The following is a 16,032-nucleotide window of genomic DNA, read 5'->3' as shown; positions in this document are numbered from 1 at the left end:
GGCAGATTCCCCAAACTGTCACAAATACTTAAATGCCTGCATAATTAAGTAGGAGTGCCTACTATACAGTGTAACTATTGTTAAATATCTAATTGGACTCATAGGGAAATTTTCTATTGTCCATGGTCACTGTGCAATTTTCAAATAGTTAGAACTTTGGTAAATCATAACCAAGCCAACCAAAAGCACCACTATTTCTCGGTGAGGACGGTGTTCATGCCAATTTTCAATTCTTGCTGGTTTGGTGTTGTCTATGTTTAAAAATAATTATTAGAATTATTTTATAATTGGAAGTGTGTTTTTCACAGTCTCATAATTCAAAAATGTCTGAAAGATATTTGTTTGCCCTTTCCAGAAAAATTCACTGCGGGGCATAGACTGAATATGGAAAACTAAAGTTGAACGTTTGAGAAAGTTATGAGTGTGAAAATAGGAAGTTATAAATGAAACTTTTTCAACTTTAATTATAGTGGTTGGTACCAGCCATCATAAATATACGTATGTGACATAAGCAGTAGAAAACTTTTAATTTTAAAGGGTGCTTGCAAACAAAACAAGTGATTTTCAAAATGACCTCTGTATCGGAAACTACAGATGTGTGTTTGCTATAGGTCCACTGAGAGCTGCCAGCTTTGGCCATCTATATATGAAAACACTGATCAGTAAAGTTCTGGTGAATTAAAGAAACTGGATTTTGATAGCTTCTTTTTCTGTAACCAGTGCCTGCACCTAAATGCTTAGAAAATGTGAAAAATCCAGAGCTGTCAGAGAAGCAAAGCAGACCCATTGCCCCAGATTCTAAATTCATTAAGTTCTCTTCTTCATTGGTAAAGGGCCCATTGGAGGAGGCAGCATGACCATCAGTTTAATTGTCTTGATCGTTCATTTGGAAATGCCATACTTCTCCTAGCTCTCTCTCCACACATGCGCAAAATCGTCTACATTTTTTGAGAGCTAATAACAGAAACCTAGAAGTGGGGTTGAAGAAGGGTAATTTACTGACATCACTAGCATGATGTTTGAATGGGATCATGCTCCAAACAGTCCTGGAAGAGATGAGTCTTCCAGCCTGAGCTCTCTGCTCAGGTAGTTCCTTCTGCATAATTAAACCTGCAGAACTGCTGTTTTCTGAATTGTGTGTTTCTTTCTGAACATCCTGGCTGAGAGAAGAGCACTGTTCCTGGTGGCACAGATCCCTCAGCTTTATTTGTGTTTTAAGATGATAGTTCACCAAACAGGGTAGTACAAACACCAAAAAGAGACTAAACACAAATATTCATCTGGGAATTTCTAGTTTGGCCACTAGATGTAGTAGATGCCAATATAACGTAATTCATCTTAGAGCGATCAGAACTACTTCCTGCTTTGCTGGCTGTTCAGTGAGTGAAATGTGGATGTTGAACCTGTGTTTGAGATGTGCAACGTTTTGAAAAAGGCTCATCTGGAAGCCGTGAAACGAAGTAGAGCTACATCATAACAAATCTGTGGCTGACCAGGGTGGCATGGTTGTCACTATCCTGCACAGCATGTCACTTGGAACTTCATGATAACAGCATGACTAGAACCCCAGTCCTGCTGCTACAAAAGGCCCAGACCTCCATCATTTGAGCAAAAGGGCCCCGGGATTCTCTTAGTTGTTAGCAATATAGAGTCTGTGACACATTTTATCACTTCCGAGTGCATATACACACTAGCCAGTTAATTTAAATATCTTCAAATATTGCACTGAGAGCACTTTGATGCTTAGACCTCAGAATGCTTTATCAAGGTGGGTACTGTTAGCCCTGTTTTACAGGTTTGACGCAGAGAGAAAGTGAAATGACTTGCCTAGGGTCACTTAGTAAGGCAACAGCAGAGTCCAGAATAGAACCCAGGTTCTCTGGACTCTGAAGAGCACTTTATCTATCAGACCAGAAGTGCTGCTGGCATTTAGCAAATGATAAAGCAAACCTCAGAAAGTTATAGAGTAGAGAACAAATGAACTCAGTGGCTAGGAAGTTATTGATCCTTTAGATCTAAGGAACTGACTTGCTTGCAGTTTTGTTTTATTTTGGGGGAGAAGGTATATCTTTCCCTGCAGAGAAATCACTGGGTATGACCCTTTGTTTTTTTTCCACCAGTGCTGCACATTGCCCAGGCTGGGTTGTTGGACTACAACTCCCAGCACGGTGTGCTCCGCCTTTTTGCACACAAAGCTGATGGGTAGGACTACAACTCCCTGCATGCAATGCTCCCTAGCCGGTGTATTTCACTCGCCCTCCCTTCTCTCTCTGCTGAGAGACAAGAGTCACTGGAAGGGAGGGCAAACAACAGACAGCAGCAATGCTCAACTGCTTGGTGACCCTGCTGGGAATATTCATCTGTGTTCCCCTTCTCCTGTTCATGGCAGCTCCCTACATCAGGTCTGTATTAGATGATTGATTAGCTACTGTGTAAACCCTTTTACCTTTTAAAAAGCATGCACCTTTTTACTTCTGCTAAATGGGGATCCAGCAAGTGCATTCTTGGTAGAGAAGGCAGATCAGTTTATTAATTATTGCACTTAGAAAAAGATCGGGTAATATGCTAGATAATAAATGTGAACATCAAATCTCAAAGGAAGAGTTTCCAGGATTCTGAGAACCTGGGTTTACATTATCATGTTATCTGTGAGTCTTAAAACCTCTCCATTCCTCTTTATAAATGAAGCAGACTTAACAAGCAATTAAAGCAGGGAACTGGCAGCCAGGCTAAGTTTGGTTTGAACCCTGCCTTTGCTGTCCATTCGCTTTGCAATCTTGGGCAAGCCTCTCTGTGCCTCAGTTTCCCCATCTGTAAAATGGAGCTAATAGCTAATTTACCAAAATGTTATGAGGTTTACTATATTAATGTCTGTGCAGCACTTGAAAGGCATAAAAGTGCTGCATAAAAATAGTATGACCATAAATGCTTAGGGTAGAGTATTAAGTAAAAGAAGAAAGTTGTTTTCCTTCCAATACATTTTAATAGATTGCTTGCTTTTGGAAAGGGTTTGGACGGGGGATTCTTTTTTGACTTCATCAAGTTAAAATGTTAGTTAGACTAACCTTGAACCCTGTATCTAGGAAATAGTAGGGAGCAATGTTGTACTCACTCCTGATCTTGGGCAGGATTGAGACCTGCTGGGTATTTCTAGCTCTAATTTCTATGATTCTCTGAACCAATTCTCAGGTTAAAATAAGCTTTTGTACTGTTAGCAATAAAATGACCATATTTCACACCTAACCTGACCCCAAGATAGCCACTTTAAATGCTTTGTAAACTTTCTATAATTGCCTTTTTATTATCTCTGAGCTCTTTAAAGTTGATGTAAGGTGGCAGCTTACTTTGGGAAATATGAAGTTTCAAAGAATTAAGAAGACAATTGTCAATCCATAAAAATGTGAAGGAAGAAGGCCAAATTTTCCCTTGCTGTAACCAAGCTGTCTTGGTTGGAGTTACAGCTGGGGCATCTGACCCAGTTCTTAGTCATGCAAATCAACTCACGCTCTTTTAAATTCCTTTACTGTGGGTGGATTAGATTAGTTCACAAAAAGAAAAGGAGTACTTGTGGCACCTTAGAGACTAACCAATTTATTTGAGCATAAGCTTTCGTGAGCTACAGCTCACTTCATCAGATGCATACTGTGGAAAGTGTAGAAGATCTTATTATATACACACAAAGCATGAAAAAATACCTCCTCCTACCCCACTCTCCTGCTGGTAATAGCTTATCCAAAGTGACCACTCTCCTTACATTGTGTATGATAATCAAGGTGGGCCATTTCCAGCACAAATCCAGGGTTTAACAAGAACATCGGGGGGGGGTTAGGAAAAAACAAGGGGAAATAGGCTACCTTGCATAATGACTAAGCCACTCCCAGTCTCTATTCAAGCCTAAGTTAATTGTATCCAATTTGCAAATGAATTCCAATTCAGCAGTTTCTCGCTGGAGTCTGGATTTGAAGTTTTTTTTGTTGTAAAATAGCGACTTTCATGTCTGTAATCGCGTGACCAGAGAGATTGAAGTGTTCTCCGACTGGTTTATGAATGTTATAATTCTTGACATCTGATTTGTGTCCATTTACTCTTTTACGCAGAGACTGTCCAGTTTGACCAATGTACATGGCAGAGGGGCATTGCTGGCACATGATGGCATATATCACATTGGTGGATGTGCAGGTGAACGAGCCTCTGATAGTGTGGCTGATGTGATTAGGCCCTGTGATGGTGTCCCCTGAATAGATATGTGGGCACAGTTGGCAACGGGCTTTGTTGCGAGGATAGGTTCCTGAGTTAGTGGTTCTGTTATGTGGTGTGTGGTTGCTGGTGAGTATTTGCTTCAGGTTGGGGGGCTGTCTGTAGGCAATGACTGGCCTGTCTCCCAAGATTTGTGAGAGTGTTGGGTCATCCTTCAGGATAGGTTGTAGATCCTTAATAATGCGTTGGAGGGGTTTTAGTTGGGGGCTGAAGGTGACGGCTAGTGGCGTTCTGTTATTTTCTTTGTTAGGCCTGTCCTGTAGTAGGTGACTTCTGGGAACTCTTCTGGCTCTATCAATCTGTTTCTTCACTTCCGCAGGTGGGTATTGTAGTTGTAAGAATGCTTGATAGAGATTTTGTTGGTGTTTGTCTCTGTCTGAGGGGTTGGAGCAAATGCGGTTGTATCGCAGAGCTTGGCTGTAGACGATGGATCGTGTGGTGTGGTCAGGGTGAAAGCTGGAGGCATGTAGGTAGGAATAGCGGTCAGTAGGTTTCCGGTATAGGGTGGTGTTTATGTGACCATCGTTTATTAGCACTGTAGTGTCCAGGAAGTGGATCTCTTGTGTGGACTGGACCAGGCTGAGGTTGATGGTGGGATGGAAATTGTTGAAATCCTGGTGGAATTCCTCAAGGGCTTCTTTTCCATGGGTCCAGATGATGAAGATGTCATCAATATAGCGCAAGCAGAGTAGGGGCATTAGGGGACGAGAGCTGAGGAAGCATTGTTCTAAATCAGCCATAAAAATGTTGGCATACTGTGGGGCCATGCGGGTACCCATAGCAGTGCCGCTGATCTACAACCAAGCTCTGCGATACAACCGCATTTGCTCCAACCCCTCAGACAGAGACAGACACCTACAAGATCTCTATCAAGCATTCAATAGGGTAACTCTCATCCCACTTGTGTAATAACTTGGCAGTTTGCACATATCAGTGAAGAATTTAACACCCTATACAGAAATACAGGCCTGGGCTACAGTGTGTGTGTGGGGGGGGGGAAGGGGAAGGTTCGAACTAAGATATGCAACTTAAGTCGAAGTATCTTAGTTCGACTTACCTGGCCATCCTCATGGCGGCGAGTTGACCGCGGCGGCTCCCCCGTCAACTCCCTTAATCCTGCTGCCTCTGGTTTACTCCTGCCTCTGGGCTGTGTATAGTCCTCTCTGCTCTGGGGCTGTGTACCACAGTCCCCTGTTATGTGGTGCTCATAACAAACCCTCAGCTGCATATATGCCGACATTGTGGTCCCCAGCTCTACTGCATGCAGCGTGACATGGAAAACTTCAGATCTATCCCCTGAACTAAATAAAGGAAGCTCTTGGCTAGGTGGCAGACTACCAGGGCTTATGTCTCTGTTGGGCTGCAGCCACTAGAAACCAAGACTCAAGACCCCAGGACTCTAGTGCATTACATACCGACATATTTATAGCAGAGTGGGCAGCTTGGAATATTGTCTACTTCGGGGTGCAGAAGTTTGGAAGATGAATGGGAACCTGCATCAGTGGCTGTAATGACCTCTAAGAAGAGTGAGCAGTAGCTGGCGCCATGGAGGGAATATAAGAAAACAAGAACCTGGAACTGGCAGTTTATGTAAATGTCCCCATGTCTTTCCAGTTGTTCTGAACCCAGTAACTAAGTGGCTGGCTCAAAGCCAGCAAGCAGGACAACAGAACACTAAATGCCAGTCCCCAGGACTGAGCCTGATAACCAGAAAACTGTCCTTGTAAATCCCTAGTAGCTCCTCTTCTTGTCCTCTCTTCTAGGAGGTACATAGCAGGAGGGGTGTGTAAGTCAACAGCTAAGCTGAATGGGAAGGTGGTGGTAATCACGGGAGCCAACACAGGCATTGGAAAGGAGACAGCCAGAGATCTCGCACAAAGAGGCAAGTCACCTGTCCCTCCTCCACCTCCAAAAGTCCCTCTGTAATTTACATCTTCACCGGAAGTCATTGTTTTCTTCTCTGGAGCTAGGAGGGGATTATTTTGACAGCCCCATCTATACTACAACTATGATGGAGTTTGGAGACCTGGTTACATATGGTTGTCCTCTGACCCAGTAAAACACAGCTAAAAGTTATAATGGAGATAGAATCAACCATGTCCTAGGAACTAGATTAGACCCCTGGAGAGCCCAGAGCTTTAATATAGAATCATAACGTTAAAAGAGACTGCATGGGTCACCTTTCCTAATCCCCTACCAAGATGCAAGATTATTTGTGTCTATAACATGGTTATACATCCCGACGACACTTAAACTTTTAGCAATGCTGGAAGCAGGTCTCCTGACTCGATAATAATTTTACTGTCGGTGAGCCTTATAGCTTCAGTACTGCACTTTGGTGGACTCCCAGACACACTTTCAGAACTTAGTCCATGGAAGTTAGCATGAGACCCCCTCCATCTGTGTGAGGCTGGGAACCAACTTAGTTTCATTGGTGTGTGTCTTTGTTACAGCATGGCTGAGGCTAACTTGGTTTAAAGCTATTTGGATAGCTACTATGGAGGGGGCTAAATTACATTCTTAATCATTTTAGAAACCGTGCCCTAGCCAAGGCCACCTAGGTGAAGGAGTCCATTCAAACCTTGGCCACTATGGTGAGACTACCAATGTGGGAGTCTGGTAGGACCAATATTGCTGGTTTTGTGCAGTGGACACCTTGCCCAAAAGGAGTTGGACAGAGACCCTTCAGGCTTGTTTCACACCAACCAAAGAACAGTCTTGAGAAGGTAGCACCCTTTGGTTGCTACCTAGCTGGGCTGGATTTAAGCTGGTAACTCAGAGGTAGAAAGGCTGTTTGACAACTAATCCCCTGACTTACCCACTTATTGCTCACAAATTTATCTGTAAACCTTTGGGTAGCCCATCTGCCTTTCTGTCCCGGCTCCCCACCCTGCCCCCACTGCTCATAGCCTGTGTTTCTGCTGTCCTTTCCCCATTGCAGGTGCCAGGGTGATCATTGCCTGCAGAGACATGGCAAAGGGGGAAGCAGCAGCCTGTGAGATCCGAGCAGAGACAGGGAATCAACAAGTAATTGTGAAGAAGCTGGATCTGGCAGATACCAAATCTATCCGAGAGTTTGCTGAGAACTTCCTAGCAGGTATGGCCCCTAGATACTGTCACGCTTACTGTTAGGGGACGGTATTTGGTTAACACCAGCTCTGATCAAAAGGGCAGCTCTCTGCTCTTTAGTTCTGAAGAGCAAATGTGGTGTAGCAGACAGATCGACCTGGGAGTTGCAACAACTGGGTTCTATTCCAAGTTTTGCTATTGACTTGCTGTGGGACTTTGGGCAAGTCATGGCTTAACCACCTTGGTAAAATACTTTGAGAGCTGAATATGAAGGTCCTATATAAGTCCTCAGTATTATTATTAAAGTGACTGTGAAAATGCCCCTTTCTTATAGACTTTAAGGTCAGCAGGGACCATCATGATCATCTGGTCTGACCTTCTGCACATTGCAGGCCACAGAACCTCACCCACCCTCTCCTGTAATAGACCCCAACCTCTGGCTGAGTTACTGAAGTCCTCAAATCATGATTTAAAGTCTTCAAGTTACAGAGAATCCACCATTTCCACTAGTTTAAACCTGCAAGTGACCTGTGCTCCATGCTGCAGAGGAAGGTGAGAAACCACCAGGGTCTCTGCCAATCTGACCGAGGGAAAAATTCCTTCCCAACCCCAAATATGGTGATCAGTTAGACCCTGGGCATGTGGGCAAGACCCACCAACCAGAAACCCGGGAAAGAATTCTCTGTAGTAATTCAGAGACCTTCCCATCTAGTGCCGTGTTACCAGCCATTGGAGATATTTGCTGTTAGCAGTCGCAGATTAGCTAAATGCCATTGTAGACAGTCTCTTCATATCATTCCCACCATAAATTTACCAAGCTCAGCCTTGAAGCCGGTTAGGTTTTTGCCCCCACTACTCCCCTTGGAAGGCTGTTCCAGAACTTCGTGCCTCTGGTGGTTAGAAACCTTTTTCTAATTTCAAGCCTAAACTTGTTGATGGCCAGTTTGTATCCATTTGTTCTTGTGTCCACATTGGCACTTAACTTAAATAACTCCTCTCCCTCTCTGGTATTTATCCCTCTGATATATTTATTCTTACTTACTATATGAGTCCCAATTACTTTAACTGGAGTTGTTCCCTGTGATGGCATAGGTTTATGCTGCCCCGAAGCAAGGCTGCAAAGTGGTAATAGTCTGTCCTGCACACATGAGCTGGACCAGTTCTACCCCACAACACTGCCAGCAATATTAAACCAGGAGGGAGGGCACACTGTTGCGAGTGGACTTTGTCAGACACTCCCCTGTTTGAAAAGATGCTGTTTGGTTTGTTTGCATGATGGGGAATCACCAGAGGGTGCAGTACTAGACTGGGGAGGTATCTTTTTATATTTTGGAGGGGAGGGACAACTGCAGCTCAGTCAGCTCAAGTTCTCTGGCTGATCTATGCCATACTGGTGCTGGGCAGTTGTCAGGGGATCCCTGTTTAATGTGTAATCCCATCTGTTCCTTGCAGAGGAGAAGGAGCTACATATCCTCATTAACAATGCAGGTGTGATGCTGTGCCCTTACTCAAAGACGGCTGATGGCTTTGAGATACATCTGGGAGTCAATCACCTTGGTAAGGGTCTGAGAGTTGGAGGTGGCAGGCAGAGCCGGCTGTGCCTTTTTAATAAATATTGGTGGCAAAAAATCCCAGGCTGAGACTTTGCATCCAGGACTCCTCCTCTCCTGCCCCAAAGAATGCAGGGAAATAACTGAAGTTCAGAGTACTTTAAGCCTCAGTAGAGACCTAAGCTGTTTTGGGAGGGTCCTAAATTTCTTGGGGAGGAACAGTGCAGGGGAAGCTTGCCCTTTCACTGCCCACAGAGTGCCTATTCTGAGGGTACAGAGCTGGCAAATGGGACTACCATCTCCTGCAACCTTTCACCAGTTCCAGCTGTTTGAGCACCCACAAGTAGAGGCCACTTGAGAAATTTTGGGCCCTGACCTGCCTGTGTCTCATGTCTCCCATCTGTGAAATGGGGCTAATTGTGAGCTGTGTCAGTACTTGGCCTGAAGTGCTTTGAGATCCTAAGATGGAAGGCACAACAGAAAGGCAAAGTAAAACAAATCCCATCTCTCCCTAGGTCACTTCCTCTTGACCTTCCTGCTGTTGGAGTGCCTGAAGCAGTCGGCCCCAGCCCGCATAGTGAATGTGTCCTCACTGGCTCATCATGGAGGCAGGATCCGCTTCCATGACCTCCAGGGTGAGAAGTGCTACAACTGGGGCCTTGCGTATTGTCACAGTAAATTGGCCAATGTACTCTTCACCCGGGAGCTGGCTAGACGCCTTCAAGGTGAGTCTGAGAGGGGAGCTGATTGTATACCAGATATGGCATACTCAGATCCTTTGGGTTCTGGAGGGTGGCATTCAAAATGGCGCTAGAAAGTAGCTGTACTTAGATCCTTTGCAGAAATGAAGATATTCAAGGTGGGGTAAGGAAGAGACTTTATGTGGGTCCCTGGCAGGTGTTCAGGGTGGGTGGGAGCAGATGCAGTCAATCCAGAGGGACCAGCGGTTGGCCTAAGGCAGTGGCTGTGCCCCTACCCTCAGGGCTAGGGCGAGGGAGTGAGCTGGCCATACTCAGAGGAATAGGTTTCATCGTTTTCAACCCTTGTCCAAAAGCAAATCTGCAAACAAAGGAGCTGTATCCCCACGGACAAAGCAGCAATTGTGAACCATGGACGGCTACTGAAAAGGCTTTGAATGCTTCTGTGGTCAGCATAGGAATCAAAGGTTATGGTGGAACAGCTGAGGTTTGCTCATCTCTCATGAGATTCAAAGTCTGAAAAATAGAGATAAGGTCTCTTATCTAGAGTCCTAGTACTGGAGTAAATCAGGAGGGGTCTGTGCTTTACAAAGCAGTGGGCAAGCCTTTAATGTTTTTGCCAGGCTGCTTTGTAAAAGGCCTAATGACTAAAATGGTGCAGCGTTCATAATTGCGGTGAGATGTTGTCCACCTTTCCAGCAAGCAAGTGTAAGGGAGTTCAATTTGCCCCACTATATCTGCATCTGGACCTTTGTTTCTTTAACATGTTAGATACTGGGGTAAAACAGGAAGGCTGTTAATGCCTTCCTTCCAAGGAGGCTCTAGTGCATGTAGGCAGGGTCTAATTTGATACATGCTCCTTGTTGACCCTCTTGCTGTAGGCACTGGAGTCACTGCAAACTCGCTGCACCCCGGCTCTGTTAATTCCAGATTGGGCCGGCACTCGATTCTATTGACCCTGTTGTGGAAGACATTTTCTTTCTTCTTGAAGACTCCACGCGAAGGAGCCCAGACCAGCGTATACTGTGCAGTGGCTGAGGAGCTGGAGTCTGTGACTGGACAGTATTTCAGGTGGGCAGAGGTACTTGATCTGCTGTGGTGGGGCAGATGTCTCTGGGGTGTGGGGATAAGCGGTGTGGGCGAGGTAAGGCTATAATCTTTGTCTGAGAGGGGACTGTACTGAGGCTTACACAGATCTGAAGGGAGAAATGCTAGAAATATATGTTTAGAATTTGTACCAGTTACAAGAATCTGAACACTTCGGATTGGAAAGGGGTTGATCATGACACCAAGATAAAAGTCGTATTTCTAAGGAATTCTTTACCGTTATAATAATGTACATTATAACCAGTCCTGTAGTCTTTGAATGGGCTAGTGCTTTAAGCACAAGATGAACATAAGAACAGCCATACTGGGTCAGACCGAAGGTCTATCTAGCCCAGTATCCTGTTTTCTGATGGTGGCCAATGCCAGGTGCCGCAGACGGGCTGTCACAGACTCTGGGTTCTATTCCTACTCTGCCATAGACTTGTATTGAGAGCTTGGGAAGTCACTTAACTTCTCTGACCCAAATCAGCCCTGCTGTATCGTCACTGAATTCAATTGAGTCACACCAAGGATGAATTTGGTCCTCTTTGCAGTTTTCCCCCATCTGCGAAAGGATGATAATACCTGCATCTCAGTGGGGTTAGGACACTTGGTTCAGTAATGTTTGTAAAGTGCTTGGAGGGCCTCTGATTATAAGGCAGTAGCAAATGTGCTCGGTGCTGTGCAGGCAGAGCTCAAGATTTTCAAAACTGTGTCTCAAGTTAAATACCTCCATATGTGGGCTGATTCTCCAAAGCGTGGCACATCTTGAAGCTGCACACGTTGCAGGAAGCTTCAGGAAAGGAGATCCCTGCACGTCTGTGCATGCAAGGCAGTTCATTCTGCAAAATGGCTTCTGTGGCTCTTCTCGTTCATTCAGTCCAGCTCCATTTTGCTACTGATCTCAGTTGAGCTATCATGTGACCACTGTTCCCTCTAAGCTGTGCGCACGCAGATCCTAAACCCCGCGCACACAGCGAAACAGCACGCGCACAACAATTTGCACAGAAGACATTTTTTGCGCACATGGCCTGTCAAAAATTAGAGGGAACATTGCATATGGTCTGCATAACCATCTTCTTACCTCTTCCAAAAACACGGCTCAGGATGGCTTAACCAAATGATCATCACATGTTACTCTTAGGCAGCACTGAATGTAACTGTCCTTCTGCCTTGATCATTTCACTGTGACCACCTCACATTTGGGAATTCGATATGGAAATTGCCCTTTGATTTTTACACGAATGCAGTTGACATGAGATAAAACTCCCTCCTTCATATCTGAAACTAGAAACTCAATCTTCTCCCTTGTGATTGAACCATAGGCTTATTCCAGGACACGCCTTTGTGTCTGATCTTCAAGTACAGAGCTTTTGTACCATCTTAATCTGCCTTGGCTATAGAAATAGGTCCCCTAATCCTCTCTCGAGCGCCTCTATCTCCCAGTAGATAAAAGCAGCCTTTGTGAATCTCAGCTGTCCCGTGTGCTGGAGCATGAGAACTCTAAGTGGATTTCAGGTTTGTAAAAGAAGCAAGCATGAACTCCGTGGAGAAATGGTTAGTAAATAGCAGCTTGAGTGTGTGCGCACCCAGATTTATATTGGACTGTCTCTGAAATAGAACTCTGTCCAAATCCTGTCACTTAATTGAATGTAAATCGTGATAATCACTAATACTTCTTTAAAATGGCCTTTATATAAATAGGAAGTGATGAAGAATAAAGCAGCTGTGGCAGAAGCTGATGTCCTATAGCAAAACAGGTGGAGAAGAGATATAGCTGGAGACTGCCACAGCTCCTCTTAGGCACATTTTGTTCATCTCCTGTTTGTTTCGATTAGTGGGTACAGCTCTGTGCCACAAACGAGCTGTGGAAATCACATGCTGGTCTGTGTCTCTGACAGCAGTTCAGATCTTCCTGCCCTGATCCATATCCCTAGGCTGCCTTTCCTGTTGTTTTCATTGCTAAAATGGCAAGCTCCAAATAGTACATAGCTATCTATTCCTTGTCAGTGGAACTCTTAGGTTTGTTTTTTTTTAAATGCTGCTTTGTAATTTTTGTCTTTTAGTCTGATTAAGTGAATTTTTGTCTCAGACACTTAGGGCAATAATAAACTGCACTTTTCCTTTAATCAAGCATACGTCGGGGGCAGGTAATGGCAATGGCTGCTGCTGTTGCCTGATTTTCCCCTTGGCTGCCCATCAGCGTTACCTACATTCCAAGGCACTCATCTTGCTCTGTAATCATGAGCAGGTTCTAACACACTTGGAAATCCTGAACAGGTGGTGAATTGTCCTTCCCTTACTACAACTTCAGTTTATTACGTTACCATACCCAGTAGTATAGCTGAGAGCATACAGTCCCTGCACCAAAGAATTCACAATCTGATATCCAATGTGATGTAATAAAATGGAAGGGGGTGGGGGGTGGAGGAGCAGGGGGAATAACACTAAGATGACTGTGGCTATTCACCAAAGGCATGTCCACACCATGAGGGAGAAGACAAGGGTGGGGTTTTTAAAATAAAGGAATGTCTGACTGTGGGTGTCAGTGGAAAAGCCGGTCTTGGGTGGAGTTTGGAGTGTATAAAATATGGAACTACCTTGTTTAGTGAAATCAGTTTGTATGTACCATCTCTTTATAAACAGAATGATTGGGTAGTAAGTTAACTCCTGCCATTAAGTGGGAACCCAGCACGGTACAAGTAACCTCCACCTTTATGTTACAGCCCTCCTACACCTTCTGCTGTCAGCTTGGAAAACTGCCTTCAAGCCACTGGCTCCTCAGACAACCATGCTGAAGAACTGTGTTTAATTATTTGTTGATTGCAGTTGACATCTGTGGGGGGAGATCTTTTCTCCAAGCTCTGCTACAGCTTATTCCACAGCTGTACCTCTCTGAGGGAGCAGCATCATTCCCCTTTCCTATGATCACCTGCCTGCGAGGCAGCCACCCTGGTTATTTATGTGGCCCACACAGGTACAAGGTGCTTTATAAACATACAGAATGGAAGGTCAGGTTCTCAGATGCTTTCCTGAGAGCATGTTATTTTTATAGTCATGTTCCAAAAGGCATCAGTGAACTATGGCATTTAGGCCATTGCTATAACCTTTGTATAAAGCAGATACGAGCAGGTAGAGCTTGGAACTACAAGGGTTACAATGGTGGTCCCTCATGTACCAGCTCTCCTTTCCACCAGCGCTACCTACACTGAAGCCTGCATCTTTAGCAGTATGGTGGCCTGGCTGCCAGCTGCTTCCTCTCCTGCCTCCACACCCTCCCTCTGCCTTCCCCCACAAGCAATGCTACTAGTTCTCCTCTCCCTTTTTTTTTTTTTTTTTTTAAATCCAGCTTGAAGGAGTTAAGCTGATAGGCAGCAGCAGCAGCTAGTGTGTCCATGCGTTTCAGCGGGACCTGTGCTAATACAGCCAGGGCACCTGATGAAAGTCTCTTCTTTCCTTCTGCAGTGACTGCCGGCCAGCCTATGTTTCCCCTCAGGGCCGGAACGATGAGCTGGCAAAGAAGTTGTGGAATGTCAGTTGCGAGCTGCTGGGCATCCAGTGGGACTGAACTGTCAAAACCCCTGATCTCTAGCTGGATGGGCCTGGATTTGATGATCTTAAGGAGCATTTTGCTTGGGTAGAGGAACACAAGCAACCATGCACCCTGCCTGGGACTTGCAGCGGCTCTACCAGTGATTTTATAGACACAATTGCCCTTAAACTTCTGAGATACCTTATGTTTTAAAAGAAAAGGTGAGATTATTGCCCCACTCATCCCTCTTTCCTAACTGGAGGCTCAGGGCAAAGTGCAGTGACTCAGGGCTTATCCTTTCCCCACCCCGCCTTCCATTCCACAACACATTCTTCCCCCGGTTCCCCAATAGAAATGGAGGCTTTAGGTCAGTTAGGTTTCTGTACAAGTCAATTTAGAAATTTTGCTTTATGCTTATGGAAGAGTCTTTATGCAGCAGTAGTAACCAGACTGGTTGAGAGTTTCCTTCAATATATGCTCCACTGAGTCACTTGTCTCTGCTCCACTGCTTGGAAGGGGATCCTAAAGCTGCAGCAACCCCCAGCTTAAAGGAGCAAGTCTTAAGTGATCCAAGTGCTGAGGCCCCTCAGGATTGTTAATCAAGTGTATTTCAGTAGCCCTTGTTGACGCAACCAGGCTTGAGGACCACTTTGTGCTAGGCACTGCGTAAACTGCCACATGTACCTTGTAGGTGGTTTTGGAATGCCGAGCGGGGGAAGGGGGAGAAGAGCTGCCAGTAGAGAGAGTGAGCAGAGAATTGTGAGTGGTGTATAGGGTAGTAAGTAACAGAGCCTGCCCTTGACTTAGAGTAACTCAAGCTGTGTCTGATACATCCCTGCCACGTTTGCTGTCCTGATGGAGGATGTTGGAATTGCAGCCATAGACAAAGGCAGGGATCATCCCTAGCGAGACAGCAATGGCCACATTAGCAATGGGGCAGGAAGGTGAGAGTACAACCTAGTTTACATTGGCATTAAGTTTGCCTGCCCAGTAGTTCTAGAGAGAGGCTAGCCAAGGGTGGCATGTGGCACTTACAACACATTGGACACACCTGTTGCAAAGGGCAAGTAAAGTTGGTCATTGCTGCAGTCATGCAGGCTCCAAATTCTTCCCACCCTGTGTGGTAATTGAGCTGCTTGCCTATAAGAGGTCATATTTTACACCTCATTTGATTTTTTTTTTTCTGGAAGCATCACATGGCTAAAATGTCACTGCAGTCAGGGTATCACAGCTTGCAGGGTTGCCTTCCGCCTGCTAGGAAATCTAGACATTCAGTCCTGTACTCTGTGTGGTCACAAGTGAATGGCATTTTCTAGAAGAAGCAGATGCCTAGTTCCTGATTTAGGTTAGCACTACCAGCTCTCTCTACAGCAATGCTCGACCCTGCAAGTCACCACTGAGTTACCTCCAACCATGACATTACTAAATAAAATCATTCCTGTTTTATGCTGTTACTCCACATCTTCCTTCTCATGTATTTAAGTTGTTCTGTTTCATGCGTACAGCGTAGGAGTAAAATTAAATACAATATAGGCTGCATATTAGGAAATATTTCCTCATGGTGAAATTTATTAGGCTGTGGAACAAGTCTTCCAACTAATTTAGATATTTAAAGCTAGACTAGGTTAGGAAGATTAGAGCGTACAAAACAATTCTGCACTGGTTCCCTGGCTTAGAACTCCACTACTGGGGAACAATCTTACACTGCCTTCTTCTTAGGTCAGGGGTGGGCAAACTATGGCCCGGGGGCCGCATCCAGCCCTCCAGACATTTTAATTCGGTCCTCAATCTCCTGCTGGGGAGCGGGGTTCAGGACTTGCCCTGCTCTGGTGCTCGCTCC

At 45.1% G+C, this 16,032-nt stretch overlaps 1 protein-coding gene across 2 annotated transcripts; it reads left to right on the top strand.

Moving 5' to 3' along the window:
* Window positions 1-2,240: 2,240 nt before the first annotated feature.
* Window positions 2,241-15,646, top strand: LOC102934533 (retinol dehydrogenase 12). Of its 2 annotated transcripts, XM_043548109.1 has the most exons (8): window positions 2,241-2,402; window positions 6,021-6,139; window positions 7,199-7,354; window positions 8,779-8,883; window positions 9,392-9,601; window positions 10,456-10,645; window positions 13,387-13,464; window positions 14,126-15,646. In XM_043548109.1, exons 1-8 carry the CDS (start codon window positions 2,323-2,325, stop codon window positions 14,226-14,228), a joined length of 1,041 nt encoding a protein of 346 aa, XP_043404044.1. In that variant the 5' UTR covers window positions 2,241-2,322; the 3' UTR covers window positions 14,229-15,646. The 2 variants fall into 2 exon arrangements, with proteins under 2 accessions (XP_043404044.1, XP_007054319.2); XM_007054257.4 differs by lacking the exon at window positions 13,387-13,464 and having other exon boundaries at window positions 2,246-2,402.
* Window positions 15,647-16,032: the final 386 nt, after the last annotated feature.

Source organism: Chelonia mydas, chromosome 6 (genome assembly GCF_015237465.2).
Source record: "Chelonia mydas isolate rCheMyd1 chromosome 6, rCheMyd1.pri.v2, whole genome shotgun sequence".
NCBI classification, from domain to species: domain Eukaryota; kingdom Metazoa; phylum Chordata; order Testudines; family Cheloniidae; genus Chelonia; species Chelonia mydas.
Note: the sequence above shows the minus strand (reverse complement) of the source record. Positions and strands in the feature narration are given on the sequence as shown.